This window comes from Hermetia illucens, chromosome 2 (assembly GCF_905115235.1).
Source record: "Hermetia illucens chromosome 2, iHerIll2.2.curated.20191125, whole genome shotgun sequence".
NCBI lineage: Eukaryota > Metazoa > Arthropoda > Insecta > Diptera > Stratiomyidae > Hermetia > Hermetia illucens.
Window position 1 is genome coordinate 110,081,962 of NC_051850.1, and position 25,357 is coordinate 110,107,318.

At 42.9% G+C, this 25,357-nt stretch overlaps 1 protein-coding gene across 1 annotated transcript; it reads right to left on the reverse strand.

Annotated features, from left to right (window-relative positions):
- Positions 1-653: 653 nt before the first annotated feature.
- On the reverse strand, positions 654-24,723 carry LOC119649802. The gene is made up of 5 exons (XM_038052114.1): positions 24,564-24,723; positions 24,367-24,496; positions 10,020-10,318; positions 9,656-9,957; positions 654-1,401 (listed from the first exon to the last, which is right to left on the reverse strand). Exons 1-5 carry the CDS (start codon positions 24,579-24,581, stop codon positions 699-701), a joined length of 1,452 nt encoding a protein of 483 aa, XP_037908042.1. The 5' UTR covers positions 24,582-24,723; the 3' UTR covers positions 654-698.
- Positions 24,724-25,357: the final 634 nt, after the last annotated feature.

Genomic DNA, 25,357 nt, shown 5'->3' on the forward strand with positions numbered 1-25,357 from the left:
TGGTGTGGACTATAGTGCCCGGCTTCGCTCCCTTAATGTCCCTTTTCCGAAACTACACAAGCGATCCTTGATATGTTTGATCTCTTTAGGCTTTCTGCTGGGTTGATGGACTACTCCGTCGCCACTGACATCATTATTTTCCCTCCCCAATTTCGATATGCTGTAACCTATTTTCGCTTGGTCCACTAGAATCTTGTTTGTACTCTAGTTTTTAATGAATTTTAGTTTTAAGCGCAGACTAAGATTTCTTCTTTCGCCTCCTTCATGGGACAGTATCTAATTAGATAATCTAGATTTATTGTCCTTCTCATCAATTTTCTCTCCCAATGGGAAATTAGTGTGGAGATCAGTTCATATTTTCCTTAATACTTAGTCCCATGGAAATCTCGGATGAAAAACTACATTGGCTTATAGATCGGATATTTGGGGACGTTTTGATTACTTAATTGAAAAATATATTAAATCATGCTAGAACTGTGAGGGATAAAGGATCTTTAATATGTAGATTGTTCGGAAAGTCTAAGAAAAGTTGGAAGAACCGCTGGCTACCAACGCTATGCTCCGCGCATTGACCCATATTTAATTATTTTAGTGTTTTCCAGAAAGAAAGAATCAAAGGCACAAATGTGCCTTCGTCTTTCATAGTAAGTTTAAAAAACGTTATTACCGTAAGTACAATATTATATTTATTTTTCTGATTAATGCCAGCTCCAATATGGTTGAACCGGTTCACCTCCTGGTTCCATATGATTTGCAGGGATAGGCACTTGGTCCATAGAATTCATTTGTTCCCATCGATTTGGTAAATCAGCAGGTTCCATCCAATTCATTTGAGTATGGGAATCTACATGGGGTTCATGCATTACAGGATATGTTGACTCCATTTGATTCGCTGGATTTACTGGATATGATGCACCAACTGCATTTGGAAATTGTGGATTGCTCACTGGGTGTTGACTATTTAGATTCATATGACGTTTGGTGTCAATGTAGCTCGAGGGAGTGCCATAGTTCAAAGGATAACGTTGGTGTACTAAACTTGTCCCAACTGTTGGGTGTCTGTGGTGAGAAGAGGGGTCTGGCTGATTGAAAGTATCTGGTCCCGCATCTGGAGTTATCAGGCTATAAGGATCTGCCAGACCCATGTGCCGCATTTCATTTAATGATTTTATGTACTCCAGTGAGCTCATGGCGTTTAGTGGTGGACTATAATTCCATGAGGTATATTCATTCCGCGTCGTAGTTCCATTGATTGATACAATTCCTCCGCATTTATGCAGTAAATAGAAACCCAAACTGGATCGAACACATTTCTGTGATGTCGGATTGAAAACACTATGTTCAGCACAAGTGAGTATCTTGCCAACCATTTGATGTCCGTTGTGGTAGCAGAAATAGTACCTACAGAATAGAAATGGAGGTTAGAAAGAATAAAGAATAAGGAGATATTATGTGTGTTTGTGTGAGTTTCTTTTGTTTTGTGACGTCCCGGCAAGCTAACGTCCAGGCTTACGATGACTCCCGACGGGAACCAATGACAGGCTGTTGCCTATAATCCCAGCGAATAAGATATGTGCAGTTCTTCCCTAGGGGAGCTTCATCTCCTTAGGAGGAGCGATCGGAAGACTAAGTTACTCCTTGCCGTTCGCACGCAAAAACCAAAACGCGTGCTAATAAATATTAGTAATTTATAAATGAAAAAGCACGCCAAACAGGAGAAAAGCGAAAAGAAAAGTAGATGGAAATAACATGGTCTAGGCCAACAACATATTCGGCCAGGATACTGACAAGAGGCTATAGAAAAGAAAGCAAAAGAAAGAGGAGTTCGAAGCTAGAGTCTGATTCCAAATAGACCAATCACCCGCTCCGAGAAGATTTGATGAAGATTTGTATGATTCATTCTAGTTGAGAGTAGTCCTGCGCCTGGAGAACTTGTTACACTGTAAGATAACATCGTCATTTGTTTCTTTCGGCCCCTTTCTTGATGAGGAAAACTGTATTATAGGGAAAGCTGGTAGAAAATCTATTTGGAGTGTTCATACCCCCCGTACTGAGGGGTATTTGCTGGAACCATGGCTCCCTCGGAATGTCATGGAAGATTCCTGCAAGGAAGTTAGTTTGTAGTTTTCGTTCTATTGGACATATATCCGAGAAAGTGAAGGGGGAGGGAGGCTAGCTATCCTATCCCGTTTAGCTGTCTCATTTGCCTTTTCAGGATAAGGCCTTTGTTAAACTGAGGTTTCCTAACTTTAACACGTGGCTGTGGCTAGGTAATTGGTAATTACTTGTGAGGGGTTTCATAGTTTGATGTGAATCCGTCATGATTATAATTTTGTCGACCTTTGCGTAGCTTGTAAGCTTAATAACTTGGCAGAGGGGGGCGGGCGGGGGGGGGGGGGGGGGTTAAAGGGAAGAGACTGGTTCGAACTTTGAAAAAAAAACGGCGCATTCAGTATTTGTGAAGTCAACCGAAGGCTTCCCATTTGTGGGCTTTCTCCTCACAGCGTAAGGCATCACATGAGGCTTCCTCTCTGTATAGATTTAAAATGATGAAGTTTCTGAAAGTGTGAGTTGCTCAATCTGCATCGGCTTATTCTATGATTGAATGGAATTTAAAACGTTACAGGCGACGTGATTTCGTCTGATGAGACAGTAAACAGGACGGTTAAAGTCTTTGGCAGTTAGAATTTCTCTTGCAGCCAGCAGAGTTTCCCTGTAAGAGGGAAGAGGCTTATTACCTAGAGTAAAAACGGCATGAGTCGAAGTGGACATGACGAGGCCAGTCCATCGGCTTAGGGGGCAGTTAGGAGGTATTATATCTTTTTCTCGAGATACTGAGGGGTTATAATGCAGAAAAGGCTTTACTATCCCTCTATATAGTTTAGCTTAAATACATTTGTGAGGCTCTCGAGAGGACAACGACAGCGGGCAGTTTGAGACTGCTACATTGGTTGGTGAAGAGTTCTGCCTGCTGGCGGAGGATGTTCTCGGCTTCCTCCCTAGAACCTCACATTATCACGATGAGGAAATCGTGCGCATAGTAGAAGATCTCCACTTTATTGGAGCATCTTACATGGAGTCCGGAAGTGTAGATATTGAAGAGCACCGGACTCAGGACACACGCTTGGGGCACTCCATTCTTTACCAAAATCTGATGGCCTCAGAATTTCCTGTTGCACATTATTTTCCAAGAGAGAACTTCTTATTAAGTTCATCAAGGGGGACTGGTCCACCCTTTCATATGAGCCTTACTAATGCCAATGAATAAGTCGAAAATCTACTTTTTTTGGCTCCTCCCAATAAAGATGTGTGAAAGATAGTAGTTGGGGTGGTGGAAATGTGCCTCCTATTGGCGAAGCAGTTATTGGGAAAGGGTGGTAGTCCTCCAGGCATTGATTGAAAGTGGATCTCTCCATAGAGCTTACCAGCTTAGAAAACATATTAAGGAGCGAGGTTCATTTGAAGTTGTTTAAATCATTCTAGGTTTTTCCATCTTATAAATGGAACCAATGGAACCAGTTTACCCTTATACCAGCCCCTCGGAGCAGGCCGTGCTTCGTAGGGTTTAGCCACACACTGTAAGTGTAGATGATTATAGAGGATATCCTGAAATTCATCGGTGGAGAAATGAGAAGTATAAGTAGATATCTGAGGCAGAGGGAAATGCTCGGAACCAGTATTATAATGAATTTTCATTAGGTTCAGGAAGTGGAGGCGCTTTGTGCCATGGGAGACATCGAGATATTCCTTATGATACTGAAGCAGTTCAAGGCGTATAATCCCCAAATTTCTTTATAGGAGCGGCATTCAGAAATATTCGTCCGTGCAAAGTTCTCTTGGCTCCCCTCGATGCGAGGATCCACTTGTATCTTGCCTTGACAAAAGCTAGCAAATTGCTAAGGTTCGCAATCCTCCTGGAATTTCTAGAAAGATATATTGTATTTATTGAGCATAGTTGCTTCGCGGGTCAACTACACTAATGTAACATCTCCGTTGGTTAGTTGAAATGTATTTCAGATCCGTCCAAGGCTTCTCGTTTATAGTTCTACGCCGCATGTTTCGAAGGTGATCTACTCGTCGGCCACCCTGGGATTTTAGATTACATTGCATAAAATAACCATATATGGAACTTCGCTATCGTTACCTAAACAGCATGCCTACCGGTGCCTGCCCCATTCGCCGAGGGAGTTCCTCGTTCAAGATTGAGAGTAGATGCCAAAAAGGAGTTAAAGAAGGTTAGTACTAAGAAGGTTAGTAGTAAGTAGTAGTAGGTTAGTTAGTAAAAGTAACAGCATCGATCACTTTCCGTGTGCTTTTCTTACGTAGCAGTACTTGAAGAACATTGATATCGAGCAACCTCAACTTCATGTAATTAATAATGCCATTAACGCAAGTAGCGCGAAGTCCCATCTGCCCCGGAACCGTTTTAACGTATCAAGCCATAGTTCTTTCCGTAGGTTTTATGGTCGTTTCTCATTAACTTCGGTGCTCAAACCACTCTTAGCAAGTGAGTCCCCGCCAGTGCGATTTATATGACTATGTTACTGGGCAATTTTTCCACGATCAGTGAAACTCCCTATCCATCGCAGATATTCTCATTTCGAATGCGATCATAGTGATACAAGGCGTCTTTACCTCTATCGCAACGAGGTGGCTGGTGCTTAGAATTATAGACGGCGACGTTGCGGACGCATTGATCGCAGAGAACACTAATTGTGGAATACGCGCATGCAAGAACAATTTCATGATGAAGTTCACTGGGCTTAAGTGAAGGTAGGTAGTTAGATAGGTATCAGTGACGGCTCCGAGGAGCCAAATTAGCGCTTTGGTGCGCCGTTTTGATGCCACAAACTTCTAAGACCGTGATTGTTGTTTTGGGAGCAGGGAGGCAGAGTCCAGCCGGCTCGAATCTTCAGAGCCAGCCCGTAGCATTCACAAAGGAAAGCAGCTCTCCCACCCTACAGCTAGAAATCTCTCAAAGGTTCCCGAAGAATGGTTTACCCAGTGTCCGCAGCCTGACTCTAGCCAGAGCTGGGTAATCGCAGAGAAAGTGCATGAGGGTTTCCCTTCCTTCTCCGTAGCTTCGGCAGTGCCCCGTGCAGACCGCCGTAAACTTGAATGCATTTGCACGCGTCTGGCACAGAAGCTCTCGTGATCGGGCTATGTTATAAGTGGGCCAAATTCTCCTTGACTTGGCACAGCTTGTGAGCCTTCGCCATCTCAGGCCCGTGGCTGCTAGGTAGTGTGGGTAGGCTCGGCCCCCGACAGCCGCCAGCGGAACACCGACTGTTTTCGCCGAAGGGCTGCCAAGAGCAGAGCCTTGCCTGGCCAATCCGTCAGCCCGCTCATTCCCCTCTATGTTCCTATGCCCGGGAACCCAGAGAAGAGTGACCTTGAGTGTGCCGCCCAGACGGTTAAGCGTGTCTCTGCACTTCCCCACCAGCCGTTGAGTACAAGGCCTTGATGGCCGCTTGGCTGTCGGTCAGAATGGCTATGTTACGCTTGGAGCTCGAATCACGATCCAGCCTTCGACAGACTTCCAATATCGCCAGTACTTCCGCCTGGAATACACTGGTAAAACGTCGGAGACCATACGACTTGGATATACCGTGTGTATTCGAGAAAACCCCCGCGCCGACTCCATAGGCTATCTTTCCGTCCGTAAAGAATACAGTTTGCCCTGATTGGAAGGTCCACAGCAAAGTTTCTCGTGAAATTCAGCTTGCGTGTGACATAGTCCGTGGGTGATGCCCAGATTTCCCGAGGGATTTCATCTAGGATGTTGCTGTGGCCGTAGGACTTCGCTGCCCAGCATCCGGACTCACGTAGTCTGACGGTACTGCATGCTGCAACGTATTTAATGTGGAGGTCTAGGGGGAGGAGATGCAGGAGTACATTGAGAGCATCTGCCGGGCAGGAGAGCAGAGCCCCCGTAGCACCTGCATACGCGGTTCTTTGAATCCTATTAAGCGTCGTTCTATTGTATTTTTTCTTCAAAGCCTGCCACCATACAATAGAGCCGTACGTTAGAATCGGACGTGAAGTGAAGAACCGAATAACCTTTCTAGATCGAGAAGTATAATGTAGAGAGCGTATATTGCGTCAGTTACTCCGTAGTTTCTGGAAAGCCCGAGTTGTCAAGAATTCCCTCAAAAATCTTCATGGTATGCGATACCAACCAACCAACCTTTCTTCCACATTGGAACCGTCGCACATTCTTGTTAGTCAGATGATGTTCTACCCGTCCGAAATGCCGGCAGTGTTTTTGGAGGAACAAATTCTGTTAATGACTTCTGTTCCAATTGCTGTTATCGCAACAGTGTTTGCCACTGCAGATCATTGTAATGGAGCGCTCGAGTAACCGCGTGCGCTTTTCGTGCATTGTGGTCAATATTCTTAGAATTCTTAGAAATTAGCCAGCAGTTTGTCAACAAGGAACTTATGGTAAAGGCATTTTTTCATTTTAACATCTACATTCGAGACTAAACCATTAGGAGGTTAATGAACAACTTAGGATTAATTATCTCGAGAGCTGCGCAGATTGATTTGTAGATCACTTCTTAGAAGTTTTTAATGGTGGACAGTCGCGGAAGTGAGGTCACACCTTCCCTTTTCACACGAAATCACCACTATTTAATACGCGCTCCGATGGTGGCTATTAGCTTCTCCTGTGCGAAGCTCTTCCGATATACTTCTTTTTGACACATGTTAAAAGCCTTTTGAACTCAATGAAGGTGAATCGGCGATCTGAGCTCTGCACACGGTCCCACGCAATTCCGAAGAATATTAACGTGACTGGCACCGGAGAATTCGAAGCGGACACGATCTGCCGATCAGAATTTTTAAGTGCTCTTTAGGGCGTTCTAGGAATATTTCAGCAAGCAGTAAGGGGTACTTAAATACCTATCCAATTGTCGTCTTGAAGATAAGTGCTTTCCTTTGTCTCCCGTTAAGGAGTATTCTCTTGTTCCACTCCCTGGAAAGATATCAGATTTTCAAGACTTCCTGATAAGTGGAAGTAACAGCTCTGCAGAAAGCGCATGAGCTGCAGTGAATATTTCCGCAAGTGTTCATAGCACTTTGTTTTGCGGCCGAGAAAGGAGTGGCTTTACGATGTTTACTTTTTCTGTAAATATACATATTTCGATGATAACTTTTAGTCATCCTCAGTGTTTTCGACTACGCCTTGCACTGGTAAGCTGGGCGGTTGAGGACACGGCGGAGGGACTTTTGGCCGCAGTTTCCAAATTGCTAGGCTGGAAGTGAGGAGAGCTTTCGACATTGGCCGCGGATAATATACTAGGAGCGCACATGGTAATAGTTTGCTTCCTAAAGCCGCAGTGATGCGGGTCATTTAATTGCTCAGAATAAAGTCTTTTACACGGGGTTTCGGAGAGTTCTTAGAACGTAAGTGGAGTGCAAAGGCAAACTTCTCAAGATAGGGGTAGGTGAACGATCTTTGGAGACAATTAAACACCCTAGTCATCAACTAAAGATACCGCAATATCCACGTTCACAAGAGTAGAAGCATCCGTATGATCTGGGCATCGATCTTCTAGGGCTTAAAGTGGCCAAGAAGATATAGGTAAGCGCCCTTTTTGAAGCAGAGGACGATACTGTGGCATTTTAGAAGAGCTCCAAGCATAATTTGAGATCCTTTTTGTGTAAAGCGAGAACTTCAATTATTCTCAAACTAAATTTAAAATGTATATGTTTATATTTATATATTAAGAGTACCTTCTTGAATTGGTCCTTAGCAACAGGCAAGAAATATCTCAAATAGGGAAGCAAACCGAGAACTGGGCAAGATATAAAATCGAACTGACGACGATTCAGGCAAACAAAGTGAAATAGTTTCCGAGCTACACAGCAATATGCTCTTCCAGTTTAAAAAAGGAAGACGGGATATTTACCGGGAATGTGGAGGACAGAGAATATCTGCTTCTCAAAACTCGTTTCTCGGCATCCATCCGACGAAGAAGCTCCAGTAAAATAGCGAGTTGGAACCTTTAAGCGGCTGAAATCATTCGGAGTAGATGGAATTTTTCCAGGACTACTTCAGAGGAGCCTAGAAATTATCTTAGGATCTGTGAATAGATGAGTCAGTCGAAATTGTCTGTACCATAACCATACCATGTATAACGCCATACTGAAGATAATAGAAATAGTACTGTGGCGCAGCAGGATTCGCAGCATTCGAAATTTATTTCGAATCCGTATGACGGATAGATGGCGCACGGAATTCTCCACGCCTTTAGAACTCGCCACGGGAGTGGAGAGCTAGCTGTGAGAATGTGCCGTTGGTTAGAGGCAGGAAGAACCGCATGGAGACGAATCGGTCTCTTCTGCCTCCAGCCTTGACCGCAGACAGGCGCGTGTTTTTCTCTCTAAAATTAACTTCTTACTTTTTATTTTTAATTACTTAGCGTTTAGAATCATTGTCTGGAATTCGATCTTCTGAGTAAAGTGTTTTGTGACTGCTGGTTGGACCGTGATCGCATCCTCAGGATTGATTCGAATTCCACGTTAATTGCAGTACAGGAGATTGTCTGTGAAGGTTCTCGCTTCGGTACAATTCAAGAATTGGAATCTAGAACCTAAAGTACGGTGTATATTTTTGGACGTCGAAGAAGTGGTCGACAACAGAAATGTCCTAATTCGCAAAAGAGCCGGGAACACCTAGGCCTTCTAGATGGGCAGGATGTTAAGAAGCAGGCAAGTAGAAGGGCCAAAAAATATCAATATTGTGATGGACACTACTCACAGTTGTATATTGGGTGAAGTACTATCACCGCTAATGTGGAGTAACTCTTAGAAGAGGAAACAATACGGTCCAATACAATCATGCTATCGATATGATGTATTAATCTCAAGAGATAAAGATGAGGATACCCTATGGCCTAGAATCCAAGCTGAATTGAGAATTCCTAGTAGTAGGCCTGGTGTAGTACGCCCAAACTGCGCATCAATGCAATCAAGACCGCCATTATAGTATTTACTGGGAAGTGGAAGGCTGATTACCTCAGAACCATTAGACAACATGGCTTGGAGTTTAAACGAGGGCAAGTATTTTATAATTACACTGAACCAAAAACTACTCTGGAAGGTACATGTTGAACCGTATGTCGGAAAGCTATAAAGGCTTCGGTGATTTGCAGGTATATAGCAGGACAACCAGCGAGTTAAACAATATTCAAAGATTATGTGTGTATTACTGGGTAATGAGGGGATGACCAATGGCATCCCTGGATTTCCTTCTAGAATTCACTCCCTCCACCTTCACATGCAGATGCAGGCAAGGAGGATAATCTTCAGAATGTCCGGGAGTATAGTGATGCGAAGGGCTGCAAAAATCGAAAGAAGGTTGACATTCTTTCTAGGCGGTATTCCGAACTACTAATGCCAAGGGGAAGCATGACAATGAGGTTTCATTTTGACAAGAAATCTGAAACACTTTGGAGCAACAGTGTAAACTGTGATCGGCTGGTAGTGATCTACGACTTAAACCATCAATTGATTACCTGAATATCTCAGGTGGAAATATACGGATTCCAAGTCAACGTTGGGCTAGAGTGTAATGAAGCAGCAGAAGAGCTAGTCAGCTCGTATTATTATAAGGCCAAAAATTCAATGTTTGCAACTGGGCATTTCTTACCTTTGACATTTCCTATCACTCAATATCTGATATTTGCCGATTCTCTTGTTCCTGCAGAAGATATTAGGATCCTGTTCGGGCACCTCCACTGGATATTCGATCGGTGGCAATTCAGGCTGCCTTGATACGAAAGGCGGTAATTCTGGTTGCCTTGCTACATGGGGTTGTAACTCCGGCTGACTTGTTACAGGAGCTGGTAATTCTGGTTGTATTGGTACGACAGGCGTAGAAGGTTGGACATGTAATATCGGATCAATAGTAGAAATGAACGTCGGGGCCTGATACTTGAAGCAATCAATTTCCTACAATAAATAGGAATTAAGGCAATTCAAAGTAGATCTTCAGTTCAACTCTTAAAACTTACTGAATACTCCAATTCCACTTCATTAAAACAGAAATCCAAATTTGGCTTTATACTGCTGGGATCGAATTTCGCTGTACTGCACACTTTTCCTAAAGCACATTTGGCCGACACGTTAGAGGTCTCATTGTGACCAAAGCAAAGACTGAAAGCAGAAAGTCCGATGCAAGCAAATCGGCCGTTCTCGCATTTACCACATTTGGATACGCATTCTCCCACATCAACATCAGCGCAGATCTTCATGCTGTTGACACATTTTAGTCCTGTTGGGCAGGTGAGAATTCGATTCGTTGCTTTACCGTCTGAAATAAGAGTAAGTTTGCTAATTCAATTTACAAAACTCCAAGCGTTCGATCACATTTTGCCACCAACAAAAAGTAGGCTTATTATCAGTAAGCTCAAGGCTCAAACCGAATACTTTACACAATTCAGCCAGCTTATTTTCTTGAACTATGATCAACTGCTCTTAATCCTGAACGTAACTGAACACGAGCAGTTTAAATCACGATCATTACTACTAGCTGCGATTATGGAAAAACGGAAGAAACTTCTGATTCGCGTCTTAATTACAAAGAAAGCAATGCCTGCCGACTCTAACCTCACATTCAAATCTTTTATGGATGACGAAGTTACCTTAAATAGGTATTCACCTTAGCTCATCGTGACGATTATTCATACGATTTATGACTGAATTGCAAACCAGCTAAGCGCACATTTTCTTTGCCGAGTGCTAACGACGATTCTTACACACGCTTTTCATGTCCTTTAATTTTCTAGTCGCAATAAAAGTATTATCAATCTTTAGTGCATGATCTTCCCTATTCCCTATTGATTTTCCACTCAAAACAGCGCTCCCCAACGCACCAGTATACCTAATCCGATGTAATCAGCGATGAAGAACGTCGGAATTGGCTGTCATTTGTAGGGAGCTTCGACAGTATGAATCCAAAATGTTTGATGCGGTATCTTGTGTGCAGGAAAATACATATTTCCTTTCTACCATCAAGTCCGGAGAAACAATGTATTATTTGCCATCTACACTAGTTTGATGTAATTGGCTGGAGAATTGCCTGTAGTGCAATTTTTCAAATTAAACAGACTCCAGATTCCTCAATAACGTAGGGTTCTTTTCGGCAGCTCTATTGTGCAAGTGGTTGTTTGCAAGAACTAACCTTACCCGATTTTTTGACAGATCAATCCCCATTTTTCAACTGTATCACACCGGAAGCATTTAGAAGGACGAGGATGAGGCAAGTGTTGATTTCCTTGGTTTTTATCGAGCAACTCAAGTTTTACGACAAGATCCAGACGCCGCTTTGGCGAATTGGAGGTCACGCCAACTGCAAGCATACAAGGAAGAATTTATATAATTTATAGGTTTAGGTCACCAGAAGGCAAGAGAATTACAGTCGAACTGGTTAAATATTGAAGCGAAGGTATTGCACTGGTGAGCATCATCTCTAAAATATTTTTCGATATGCCTAATATGCCCAGATCACTATCGTCCCATACTATAGGCAAATCACGAACAGATTAAATTTTCTCTTCAGGGCAAACGATAAAAGAATGTGGGAATATGGTCATTAGTTTCACCATCTTTTCATGCACTTCAAGGTGTTCTATTATAATATAATCAGGTAAACAGTGTATAAAGCCATGAATGAATTCGGCATCCCAGTAGAACTGATAAGACTGATTACGCTGGCTCTAACCAATCTGTGTGGACAAATAAAAACAGCTGTGTGGACAAATAAAAACAGCTGGAGACCTTTCACCAACAACGGCCTGAGATCAGGAGTTGTTCTACCAAACATCTTTTTCACCTGCCCCTGCAAAAAGTGATCCGCCAAGTCCAAGCAAATGCCAGAAGCCCTATCATCTTCAGGGCTTGTTTTGGCCTATGCTGACGATACTGGACACAACATCATGAGAAGAACAAACCGCGATGTACATGTTGGCTGCATCCAGATCGCGCAGACGGAATTCGACGGATATTTCCAATATAGAGCTGTAAATCACAGCCGATGACAGGTATGACGACGAAAACCGCGCACGGTTGTTGGCGATCAAAAGCAGCTATTTTGGCTAAAAAATATCCCTTTCGAAACATTTCACCAACGCTCAAAGTCACTTCTGCTCAAGCCAATGATCTTCGCAGTGCTTATATCGGGGACTTGGGCTCTTGCCAGAAAAATTGTGAACACTTAGCCGCGCTTCTATATTATAATTTATAAAACAATGAAATTTAAGAGCTATGCCACGACCGGCGCAATAGGTTGCGCTAGGCGGGTCACCTAATTCGTATGGGTGAAAATGATCCAGCCAGGAAAGTTTGTAAAGGCAGTATCTATCGCAGAAAAAGAAGACGTGGCATACCCTACCTCAGACGGAGCGATGGCGTAGGACCGAACACTAGATAGATGTTATGGATATCGAGTTCGTGGGCCTTAGTGCAAAACTAGAACAGGCCTAGACTGGACACCAATTGCTTGCCGATATACTCACTGACCTGTATGGCGGTGTCCTGCGGAGTTAATTTTCGCCTTTGGCAGACAATTTGATGTCGTCAACGCACATTAAATGGCTCAATGTATATTTCAACAGTATGCTATGTTCGACTTGCAACCTGTATTTAGTTTTTTGCAAAAAATAAAATAACGGCTTTAGTGACAAATAAAGCAACAGTGGGCTTAGAGGGCCGTCTTCATCACCTGGTGCATATAAAGATAGCCGGCTCCAATTGTTTATCATTGTTTTCAGAAGAAATTTCCCATTCGGGTTATTTTGGTACAAGCGTAAGATTACTTTGTGTATATTGTTACGAAAATCACTTTGGAAAACTATGTGTGACGTCAATGTGAATCGTAGTTATGACAATTAGCCAAGACATCAAAATTGTATAACAGTAGGGCGAGTATTTAGTTACGATAATTGTCAACAGATGACTCTAATTCCTATAGAAAAATCCCGTCGCAAAGTAGTTTTCTAGTAAAGTGTTTACATGCCTTTCCGGAATGTTCTGCGGGGTATAAAAGGGCCGGAAATCCGCCCACAAAGTCAGTCTGGTTCTAGAGTTAGAACAGATCGCATCGGGTATTAATATGCCACGAATACTAGTTAAAGAATTGTTCTATAAGTAATTATACAGTACGGTTGTATAATTAAGTGTTTAATAAACGCTTGTATTAAAGCTATAGAACGGGTTTTTGTGTTTAGTGCTACGGGCCTACGCAAAGGAAGTAATGTAATGAGTGATGAGTACGAACAGCTAAGAACGTAACAATTGGTGACAGCGAAGGGGTTACGTGAAGGAAGTCGTAATAATTGGTGAAAGCGGTAGAAGTACGTAAAAGCAAATTCGTAACAATATAACTTTTATATATGGTTTTTTGCGGTGTAATAAATTCATAGGGAAATATATTAATAATTAATAATATTGCACTATTAACATCATTTGGTCAGGTGGTCAAAGGGTAGTATAGGTCCCAGGGCGAAACGTGTATTGGTACCCACGATGGAGCATAACACCTGGAACACATCTGCTGAACCAACACCAACAGCTCCACTACCAAACCCTATCTCCACCTCCACGTGGTGACCGCTGGGAGCTCTTTCCTAATGAAAAGTTGGAGATGGAGAAGGATGAAGGCGAGTCTCCCGCGCATAAAAAGGGGAAAAATTGTGCCAACGGGTCCTCCAGGTTGCGGGTTGGGTAGGGCTGACAACCCTACACGGAAAACAACTTGTTACGAAGCCACAAAGGGAGCCTCGGACTGGATGGATTTTACAACGACGAACTCGGCAACGATAACGGAATAACGATTTGGGCATTTCTCATGAAATGTGCGCTCCCTGTATACAGGTGGAGCTACCAAGCAGCTAGCCGATACCCTGTCCCAATATAGGGTTGATGTTGGACAGGCACCGCTTTTATGGAGAAGAGTCGCTACACCATATATTATAGCGGCCATTCGGTAGACCATGTACTCGGAGTAGATTTCTTAGTCAGCCAAAAAATGAAACCTGCTGTTATCGCTTTGAAAATATAAGCGAACGGCTATGCACTGCGCTTTCGAGGTAAATTTAGAAATATAAGCCTCATTAACGTTCACGCCCCTATAGAGGAGGCTGCAGAGTCGGAGAAGGCAGTAGAACGAACCCTTGAGGCCTGCCCCAGATATGATATGAAAATCATACTTGGGGATTTTAACCGGCAAGTAGGGACAGAGCTCGTATTCAGGCGATATGTTGGCTCCCATAGATTACATAAAAATACAAATGATAACGGATTGCGGGTTATTCAATTAGCAGTGTCACTCGAAATTATTGAAGTGTCCAACCAAATTGACCACGTGCTGATCGAACGCCGCCACTTCGCAACCTTGATGAATGTCAGAACACATGGGGGAATCAATATAGACTCGGATCACTTTCTCGTTGGCATGATGCTCCGAGCTCGAATAACAACACCACCCAGAATCCCCTCTGACAATCACGTGAGAGTTAACACTGAAGCCATCCACAACACAGCCCTTCGTAACGCCTATAAGGGGCAAATGTATCTACATAATATCGGAACGGGATGTATTTTGTGGCCCAGATTTCGTTTAGATACACCATTGCGATTTTTTTCAGTTTTTTCGGTTGGATAGGTTCTGAGGACGAGACCTGTTAAACTTTTTGAGGGTCATATTTTAAGCACTCCCCTATCAAATATGGGACCAGCTTCGCAACGTATTGATTGAGCCCTGTCATTTGATATCCCCCATGGCTACATTCAGTGGAAAAAATGGTTTACCCTCCATTCACATATATAGGGAGCTCCCTTAAACTTAACACAAAATTGTGCCACTTCTTCAATAGGCCACATGCTGTCACACATTTTTGTGACAATCGGTGCAGCATTTCTGAATAAATCGGGTGTGACAGACTGTCAGACAGACAAACATCGAATCGATTCTAATAAGGTTTTGTCTTACACAAAACCCTCAAAAGTTCACACAGTTCAGCGATTATAGAGGTATAACATTTCTGAGTACTATCTGTGAAATAATTTCCGGTAAGCCGGATAACGCCATACGCCCAGAACATGACCGACCCTATAGCAAAGAGCGTTCACTGCGGGCAAATCAGTATCAGATTAGATTTTGTCTGTGCAGCAAGTGATGGAAACACTGCTATGACACAGCCCGGAAAGTATATAAGGGCATGGTAGAAAAGGAAGACCTGGCAAACCCTGCCTCAAATGGATCGATAGGTCAAGACACCTGACAAGTTTCAGGATATCGAATTGGTACCCGGAGTCTAAGAGACATATCAGGCCGACAATTCGGCCTCCGTACGGCCAGATCAATCGCCGACACGTTCCAGTTGACGGGAGGCTACGATAATGGGCTACGTCAATGACATAGCGGTGATTGTTGTCGCAAGATATCAAGCGTATGTAGAGTTGTATTCATCCGTAGCAAACAATGCTATAAAGAAGTGACTACGGGATGCAGGCCTTGCACCCGCGGAGGACCAAAAAGAGGCGGTACTTATCACAAAGTGTATTAGAATGGCGAAGGATATCATCCCTTCAAGACCAGCAATCTAATACCTTGGAGTGATGATAGATGCGAGGCTGGATTTGGAGGAGCGTTTACCACACGCTTGTATCAAGTCGATCAATGTCTGAATTCTGAACTGAAGCTGAAAAGCAAACCTAACTGACCCAGCTGCGATAGCATTCCGGAGGACCCGTAGCATGTCTTCTTCCACTGTCCTAGTTTCACGATATTGAGAGAGATGGTAGCACCGGAAAGTCTAATTGGTGAAATTGCTTGCATACTAGGAAAACTGGATTGCAATTAACCACATAGTGGGAAGAAGGATTGTTGATAGTAGCGAAGGAGGCGGGAAAGGAACGGTTGCGCATCCCATCAATGGGCAAAGACTAGAGCCATGTGAGGCAAGACTTACAAAATGGTTTTTAGTGGGTGAAAATCCCATACGCTGTAACTCAGATACCAGAGTCTTTTGAAGATTTCCGGAAAGACAGGCAATTAATCGATTTTAGCAAGGTTTTGTTTTAAACAAAAAACCGTGAAAGTAACTATTGGATACCAAAGACGCTTCTCTCCCGCCAAACAAACACCGGATCAAGTCGTCTTTCTGCGGTAGTCGATGTGAAAACAATTAAAATATGGCTATCAGTTTTAGCATCTTCTCATCGACTTCAAGGCCACATATTACACCTCCATGAGAGGACATGGCATCATGATCAAATTATTGAGAATGATTAGGATTTTGAAAGGCTTTCATCATCAAAGGCGATCAAAGAGATCAAAGAGATGGAAGATTGAGGTTGATGCGCCAGGGAAGCTCTTCTCTTCAAATCCACCCAACCCAATGGGAACAACAGCCCGAGATGTACAAATTGTTTCAGATGAAGCATCCAGCGCGAAACGTTTTGTTGAAAATTATGGTGACAGCGTCAACAGCAAAAACAAAAACCACAATCAAAATAACAAAGATAGAGCACTCCAATTTTGAAACCCTTCAAAAATATTCTTAGGAGTATCTAGAGTCCAAAATCACAACCGATAATAATAAGGATAATCAAACCCGCGCTTGGCTTTGTCTCAACTTACAAAAAATGTTAGTTAAAGGTAGCGAAGCTATTATTTTACAAGACCATAATCTTACGCATGTCTCAGATACTAGGATTCTTAAAAAAAATTGTGAACTTTTCATTGTGTTTGGTTGACGAAGGGATTTTTACTTCCTACAAGACTATGGACTATTCCGTATAATATGAAGCGAAGAAACGTATGTGGAATCTTTCGACTGTTTGGTTGTTGAGAAAGCTGATTCAATAGACTGTGGTCAGCCGGTCACCTATGATGACAAAAGAAGACGTGGCAGATCCTACTTTAGATGGAGCGATAGTGCAGGTCAGGGTGGCAATTACCTACTAGGGGAGACTTCCCTACTAAAGCAGGCTTATACCGGCCCCAGTTGCTGCACCGTTTATGATGACAAGAGTGACAATTATAAGAAAGGTTTATGTCTTTAAAGATCATTACCTATAAATCATGCCTTAATTAATAAATATATAATTAAATATAATTTATTAGTCAAAACTGCATAATGCATTGGAAATATTTTTAAGTGATTTACAGAGGATTTCAAAAGAGAAAAAACTTTCAATGGTTCAGAAAAAATTGTGCCCTAGAGGATTAGTTAAAATATACTGGCTCCGGTTCGGGTTGAGCATTATAATAGCTACATATAGAAAGTATATTTTCACTCAGAAGATACTTTCTTGAATTGTAGTCTTTTAACAGTAAATCTTTAAATCACCAGCCATGCATATTCGGTATTATTGATACTAAGAACGTGAACTCGTTATTGGTGTTGTGAATGCCACAATGGCACACTTGTTTTCCAGTGCAAATGCAAGTTGTTTACTACGTTTTAATAATCTGCAACATACATATCTATATGACCTATGGAATGTGTGTGTATAGAACAGAAATCTAATATGCATATAAAAGTTATTTCCGTTGTTCTCAGAGGCTAAACATTGTTCAAAATATTTATATTAGAATCACGTATCGACTTTAAGTAGTAGAAAATAACATCAACTTGCGTCCTGATTAAGAAACCCATAAATCGGGAATATTGTTAACAAATGCTTGTTATGCTTCATGTGATTGGACTAGTCACATAATTTTCGATGGTGGTGAAGTGGTAGCAAAAGTAATGGCTAGCGTTTTACTGCCTGCAACATAAGTGTTATTGTTTCACGTCTCTGAGTTCCCACTCCAACCAACTTCGATTCAAAATATTCCATGTTCACACTAGGCCTGGTTATAAATTGTACTTTCTCAATAACACTGATCCATTTCGCGATCTTAAGTGGTGTATTGCTGGAAATTTAGGTTTGTAAGGACAGTTTAAATTTAGAAAATATTGTGTTTTGTGTAAAGTGGAAAAACCTGAAATTATCTCAACCTATGGATTATGCTGTACGTAGCTAGCCTATATTTTCATAAAATATTAGTCAAAAACTCATTTTTGAAAAAAGTTACTGGGATATTTATAACTCTTGCAGTGTCTATCTTTAAAAAATTCTATTTCAGTTTGGTGCGGTTGAACATAGATTTTTTTAGAATAGTAAATATTCAAAAGCTTGATTAGAAAAGTAACTTCCAAAGATTCAAAAATAAAGCCCAATCTATATGTACTGAATACAATTTAAATATTTACGTCAGCTTACCGTGTAAAACTTGTGGGTCTGATCTAAGAAGATATTAAGCTTTTATATAAAAAGATACGAGACTACAACCACCCCGTCGGAATTGAGAAGCACGCTTCTTGGTTGTCTAAAATTATTCAAAGCATTCAGTCAACGCAGAGCTTTAACCCGGAAGTAAGTTTCACAATCCTTATAAAACACATCCAAACAAGTCAACCAAAATATGTATAAACAGATTTTCCAGAAAACAAACGCTTCAGAACGTAGAGGTTTAGAATTTTTCTGCTCCCGCGGTACCAGCCTCGACCTGATGAGATTTTCTTGCGCCCAAATCATATAATATATACCTCTGAAAATATATTGTGTTTTGAAAAAAACCCTCTTTAAATTGACATTTAGCATATTGGTGACTTTGCGTTTACGCAAACAATATTTGAAATGATGTCTCATTTGTCAGCAGCAGTTACCCCATTTAACTTGAGAGATAGTATTCGGTCTGAGAACTTCTTGGAGTTGCACACTTCTTCTATGTACTCTTCGAGAAAGGTATGAAGTGGCGTAAAGTACCTCACTGTGATATATATCACCCTTTCTACTCAGAACAGCAAATAGCTGATTGGTAAAGAAGTTCTATTGATAAGCAATGGTTATAATACAGATGTTTATAAGATTGGTAATCGTTTTCATAGTGGCTATGGGCATATTTATATTTCCAGAGGCTTCGAGAAGGTCGTCCTTTGTGCTATCGTACTGAAAATAGTCATCTATGTTAAAAGATAACTGAGACAGCAGGTCGGAAACTATAAACTCGGCGCTTCACTCCAGTCTCCAGTTTCCAGATCACGTTGCCCAAGTTTCGAAATGGCTTTTTAATTTAAGTGGCCCCTTTCTTCTTCCGGCACTCGCCGATATTGTAGCCACCTGCAGTTGGGTGCCATTTATAATAAACCTTAAAATGTAACTGATCATTTAACTGCTTCACACACCACCAGGGTCATTACAGCATCCAAGAGATGGATCAACATCTGTACTCACATTGTTCCCAATCTTTATGAAAGCACGGAACCAAAACCCACTTCAGTGTAACGTCAGCACCAAAAACCAACCAACCAACAACAGCAAACCGCACTGGTCAAACGGGAAGAATAAAGACAAGAGACTACAACTTTGAGACCGTTGATAATTTCTCCTATCTAGGGTCGAAAATCACAACCGATAACAGCTACCATGATGAAATCCGTACACGGTTGTTGTAGCCTACAGAGCCTATTTCAGTTTACAAAACTGTTCCGCTCGAAACGTCTCACCATAGGGTCAAAGCTTTCTGTACAAGACAATGATCTTGCCAGTCCTCATGTGTTCTCCGGACTTGGGTTCTTAACAAGAAAAATTGCGAACTCTTGGCCGTGTTCGAGAGAAAAATCTTCCGAAGAATTTTTGGCCCCCTACATGTGAATGGACGATTCTGTAGCATACATAACGGCGATCAGGAATTGTCAGTTCAGGAAACCCTTACCGTCTGATCCCTCCACCGGTCGAGTTCTTCGCAATAAGAAGAGCCCGTACATAATGCGAAATACGATTCCAGGTACCAGCACTCCTCAGCATCTCTCTGACAATGTTGTCTGGAGAGGGCTCCCTTGTGTCTGCGTAGAGCTGCTGACGAAAGACGTCCCACCAATCGTAAGAGAAAAGGGTGTGTTCAGTGTCGTTCGCTATTTCATTGCAGAACACACAAACAGCAGATCGCGCCTTCCCAATCCTGTGCAGATAAAACTGAAAACCTCCATGCCCATTTAGAAGTTGAGTAAGGAAGTAATCAATCTCACCATGCGTTCGGTTCAACCACGGGTCTAATTTGTCGATGCCATTCGGTAAGGGTGCGTTGACATTTTTCACGGGCAACTATCTCTCTTAAGTTCTTGCCTTTACGGCTGTAGATAGCTTTCCGCTCCTTGCAAGCAGGGCAACGGGGATCACTCCCGCGATCATCATCACAGCCGGTTCGGAGACGGCGCGATAAGCAGACGCCACTCGCAAAATGCCTCTGCACTTGAGCAAGGCGTTTGCGATGCACCTCCTTGTCAAGGGCATCAGCCCATACCTCCGCACCATAGAGCAGAACCAACTGCGTTGCTCCCATATGGAAAGATAGAGTCCCCGACATTCGCCATTAGTCGACTGAAGGCCGCGACTCCAGCTGAAGCCATGTCCGCTGCTGCTTTGATTTGCTCGAAGAAGCTGATCTTCGAGTCGAGCATTAAACCAAGGTATTTAACCGTTCATTTTGACTCTATAGTCAACTCGCCGATCGATATGGAATTTTTTCCAGCGCAAGGCTGAAACCATGAGGAGTCATCCATCCGCTTACCCGTCGTATCAATAGGCCAAGTTTGCTTTGCGCCTGTTCAACAGTGTATCCGGCAACGAGTGCCGCAACGTCGTCTGCATAACTGACCAGGCGCGACTCTTCGGGCATATTGAGTCTCAGCAGACTATCATAAGAAGCGTTCCAGAGGTCCGGCCCTAGGCTGGATCCTCGCGACGTGATTTCCACCCTCCTTTGGCCATCTAGCGTCTCATAGATCAGGAAGCGATCTTTTAGATAATCCCTCATTACCTGCAAGAGATAGTTTGGCACGTGAAATGAGTTTTCTAGTGTGCCTAGCATATCTGGCCGTCTTACGGAATTGAAGGTATTTCGAAACCGGCAGCTGTGAGCCTCGGCTCGATGAACTGCATATACGACCTCCATACTAACATCCACTGTGGATCTCCCTGTTCTGAACCCGAACTGCCTTGCGGATAAGTCCCCGGCAGCGCGGATCGCTTCAGCGAGTCTACTCTTGATGAGCTTCTCGAGCACTTTTCCGGCCGTGTCAAGCATATTCAGGGGTCGGTATGCAGACAGAAGCTCCGAGTCATTTTCCTTACTGATCAACGTGAGTCTGGCCACTTTCCAGCGACAAGGAAAAATGCTCTCCTTCAAGCCAGCGTAAACTTCCGCCGGGATGTCATCAGTGCCTAGCGCCTTCTTGTTTTTCATAGTGAGAACCGCTTCTTCGAGCACTCTCATTATGAAAAGGGACAATCCTCGACGCTTTCCGCATTATCTACATCAACCCGTACAAGGTGTCTGGGGAACAATGCCCGCACAATGCGGACCATCTGGTCGGTACTTATTATGCAGGACCTCCGCAGACCCCGATTTTCCTGGTGACAAGCTTATAGCCAAGTCCCCACGGGTCCTCATTTACCTCGTCAACAAGGTGCTGCAAGCCGCGAGCTTTGCCTTTATTTATAGTGCTACGGAGTCTCCTTTTTGCTGTGCCTTCATAGCACATGCCTCCTCGTTGGCATGCAAACGTTGTGCCAAAAAGCCGAGCTTATGACACTCTCTCCGTAGGTCGGCAATTTCGGCCGTCCACCAGTACATAGAAGGCTTGTCGCGCCTGGGGCCCCTCAAGGGCATGGAAGCCCCACACACCGTCGTTATCGGGATTTACGACGATGTCAGCTGCGACATTACCACCCTCTGGAGCCCCCTCCAACGCGGCCCTACCTGCTCCAAGAGCTTCGACGAACTTCCCGATGTTCACCCTCGCGACATTCCACAGGCAGGGGGAACGTCGCGTTGGTGCTCGTCGGCAATTCGCTTCAACCACTTCAAACGCGATGTACTGGTGATCAATTGCGGAGAAGTCATCTAGGACTCGTCACCCGTCCACCGAACTTCCGATGTTCACCCTCGCAACATTCCACAGGCAGGGGAACGTCGCGTTGGTGCTCGCCGGCAAGTCGCGTCAACCACTTCAAATGCGATGTACTGATGATCATTTGCCGAGAAGTCTTCTAGGACTCGTCACCCGTCCACCAATGATGCCAGAGATTCCGACGCAAAAGTGAAGTCAGGAATGCTTCCTTCACAGCCTGGGCGTCGAAACGCCGGAAGTCCGGCATCGTCTCGGACGGATCCTTGTTTCGGTATTGCTCGCTAATCAGCACTAGATCAGTGTTTACTTCCGCAGCGAACTGCGCTAGCAACAGGTGAGCGGTTGCACTCGGGAGCGCGTTAATTTGTAGAATGAGGATGATTCCGGTCGCTGTCTAGCCCTCTCCAAATCCACCCTGAACACCGAGCTCGCAGTGTGTGAGACGCTCTCACCAGGCGCGCCACGAACCCTGCACAAAACGCAACTCTCGCTTTTATTCCAGGTCTTTGCTTGGTGACCTACTTGGCCATAGTTCAGACACTTGATGGGGACTATTCACATTCGCAGCCTGCATACTATCCATCCAATTTTGATTCTCCCGCTGCTAAGGAGTATCCTTCCATATTGCTCAGGGACTTCCACCACAGTGAGTTTTGTCCTCGAGCATTTACAGAGGTGATACCTACCCGGGCATTGGTGACCTCTGAAAATTCACGCTTTATCGCCTCCTCTACTCCGACCTTTTCTATGAGGCAAGCAAGATCCCGGCTTTCTAAGAGCACACGGACTCTAGGCTGTAAAGAAGAGCCTTCTCCCCCAATAACCTCTTGACCGCTTCGCAGAACGTACTCTTGTTAGTCATCTTTGGGCCCAGTTCGACGAGAACTCCGCCACTCCTCGTTTTCGTGCGGAAGACACCTCTGTCCCGTTGTCTTCGGATTGCATCCCGTAGCGAATTTCAAATGGTTTGCCTTCCGTCGGCTTAATGAGCAGATCCGACGATTTAGTCCTTCTTCGTTTCCTCGTCTTTTCTGCTCCTAGCTTTTGGTGGGCAGCCATCTTGTCTTTGGATAGACGTGTCTCTGGTAGCGGAGTCAGTTGTTTCCTTTTTTCCTTCTTCGCCTTCTTTTTTTGGGCTCTGGAAACTACTTCGATAAAGTCTCCATCAGGCACGTCGTCCTCTTTCCGCTTTTTCCCCAGTTAGTTTTGCAGTGGGCTATCTGCGGTCCGTTTGACGCAAGCAGCGTTCTCAGCGGGGTGTGCGGCTGTTTCTGCTCAGCAATCGGCCAGGTTGAAGAGGGCTATTATAGCCAGTATAAAAGTTGACCTCCCTTGGATATTCTTATCCATCCACTTCAAAGAGGTAAATAATGCGAAAACCATCAACAACAAGTAATTGAGATTATGGGTTTGCGCATTGTGATTACAATTTCAACTACTCTTTTATAATTCATGTAATATCGCCGTTGTTGAGTGTCGGCGTCTCGATTTCCGTGCTCCCGGTTTGAATGCCGGTTGAGTCATTGTTGTTTGTATTTGCTTTTACGCTTGTGTCGTTCCTAAAGGCTTATCACTTACACATCCTTAAGTTTGTTAATCCCATCGAAAAGAAAATTATGAAAGAAAGTAATAAGAAAGCACATATTGTGTACGATAAGTTTTAGGAACTCAACGATGGAACATGACTAAAGTCAACGATGAGCCATTCATCAGGCTTAAAAGAGAACAGAATCCATAAAGTGACCGTAATCAGTTATTAGTTCCGCAAACTTCAAATCGCAATAGTACAATAATCATCATCCACGACAGGAGTAAAATTTTAAATGTACATAAATCATTCTCAGGAGGGAATCATTAACAACTCTGGCGATATGAAGGCGTGTGTTGTGTGTAAATCAATAATATAAGCAAGACAAGACGGTTAATGTTTTCGGGTCCATTTTGCAGAGTTCGGGTGCTATCTCTGAAGCTTTAAGAATGAGTTTGGTAATGCCGATCTATCTAAAAAGAAAGCATTGGCGCTAATGTAAACTTTGCTGAGTAATCAGGGCATTACATTGAACCATACATATCAAATGAATGGAGAGTCAGTTTTCGACTGATAAGAACAATTGTCTTTGGTTGAAGTTTCTGGTTAACTCAAAAGTCTTTGTGTTGGCCCTGCTGTTGTACATTTTCACTGTAGGTATAATATTGTTAATATAAGCATATTATGCGCTAGAAAATGATCAAACATAGTATTGAGCCATATTTTGTTATTGTGTAATTGCGTGTCTGTCTTATATGTATAGCCTGGCAACATCCTTATGGAAGACAGGTATTTGCATTTTTATACCCATAAATATGGTCGGTATATCAAGCCGCATATTCTGGAATTCTTCCGCATTTAACTTACTTGTGTCACAAATTGCAAACGTTGTTTCATCAATGCACTTCACTCCAGATGTTGGGGAACATTGCCCACAAAAGTTACCACGCAATGCTGTGGCACCACTGCTAAACGTTACTAACAGTCCTGTCGCCACCTAGAAAACCATTTTCAAAATTCCGTGATGATTTATGTGTCCAGCTTTGTTTATTTTTACAACTCACGAGCAAATTCACCACCATTTTTTATTACTACGGGGAAACGGACGAAGAAAATGACAAGTTAAGCAATAAAATTCACTGAACTGTTTTAAGATACTTTTCACACTTTTATGCATTTTCCTTATCAGACTAACAATTTCAGTTCCACCAATTTTTCCCAGCTACCAAAAAAATTAAAGCGAATGTCTCCACATTGTAGCTGGAAGGAGAGCGTATTTTGTGATCCAAAAGTAGAACGTCTCTCCACTAATCTGTGGGAATTAAAGCATTCCGTAAAATGTGTACAGATTCATTAAAATGATGCCAAGAATGTACTCAATTTAACAAAGTGTTTTAACTGAATGTATCGCGCCTGGTTGGTAAAACGAGGGTGAAACTTAAGACAGCTAAAGCGGACAATAATGTTTACGGCCCAGAGTAGAAAAAGATAAATTTTCAAATTGAAAACAACTAAACTTTCCATTTGAAATCCTGAAATCTTCAAAATGAATCTGAAAGTAATATCGAATTATTGGATGTAATGCAATCAGAGAACACGAGGTATTAAGGTACAATGTGACATGCATTTGAAAGTAGTCCCACAGTTCGTTGACGCTGTAAACAACATTGAACATTAAAGCGGGAGGATTGTTTCCGTAAATACCGCTTTCGCTTATTTGGGTCTAATTAGAACTAAATATAAATAAAATAAATTCTACTCGTAAAATTCTTGCGACCAACGCTATCAGACCTATCTATAGTGACTAGATAGTTTACAACCAACAAACATTTAGGTGTTATTCTTCGTTTACCACTAA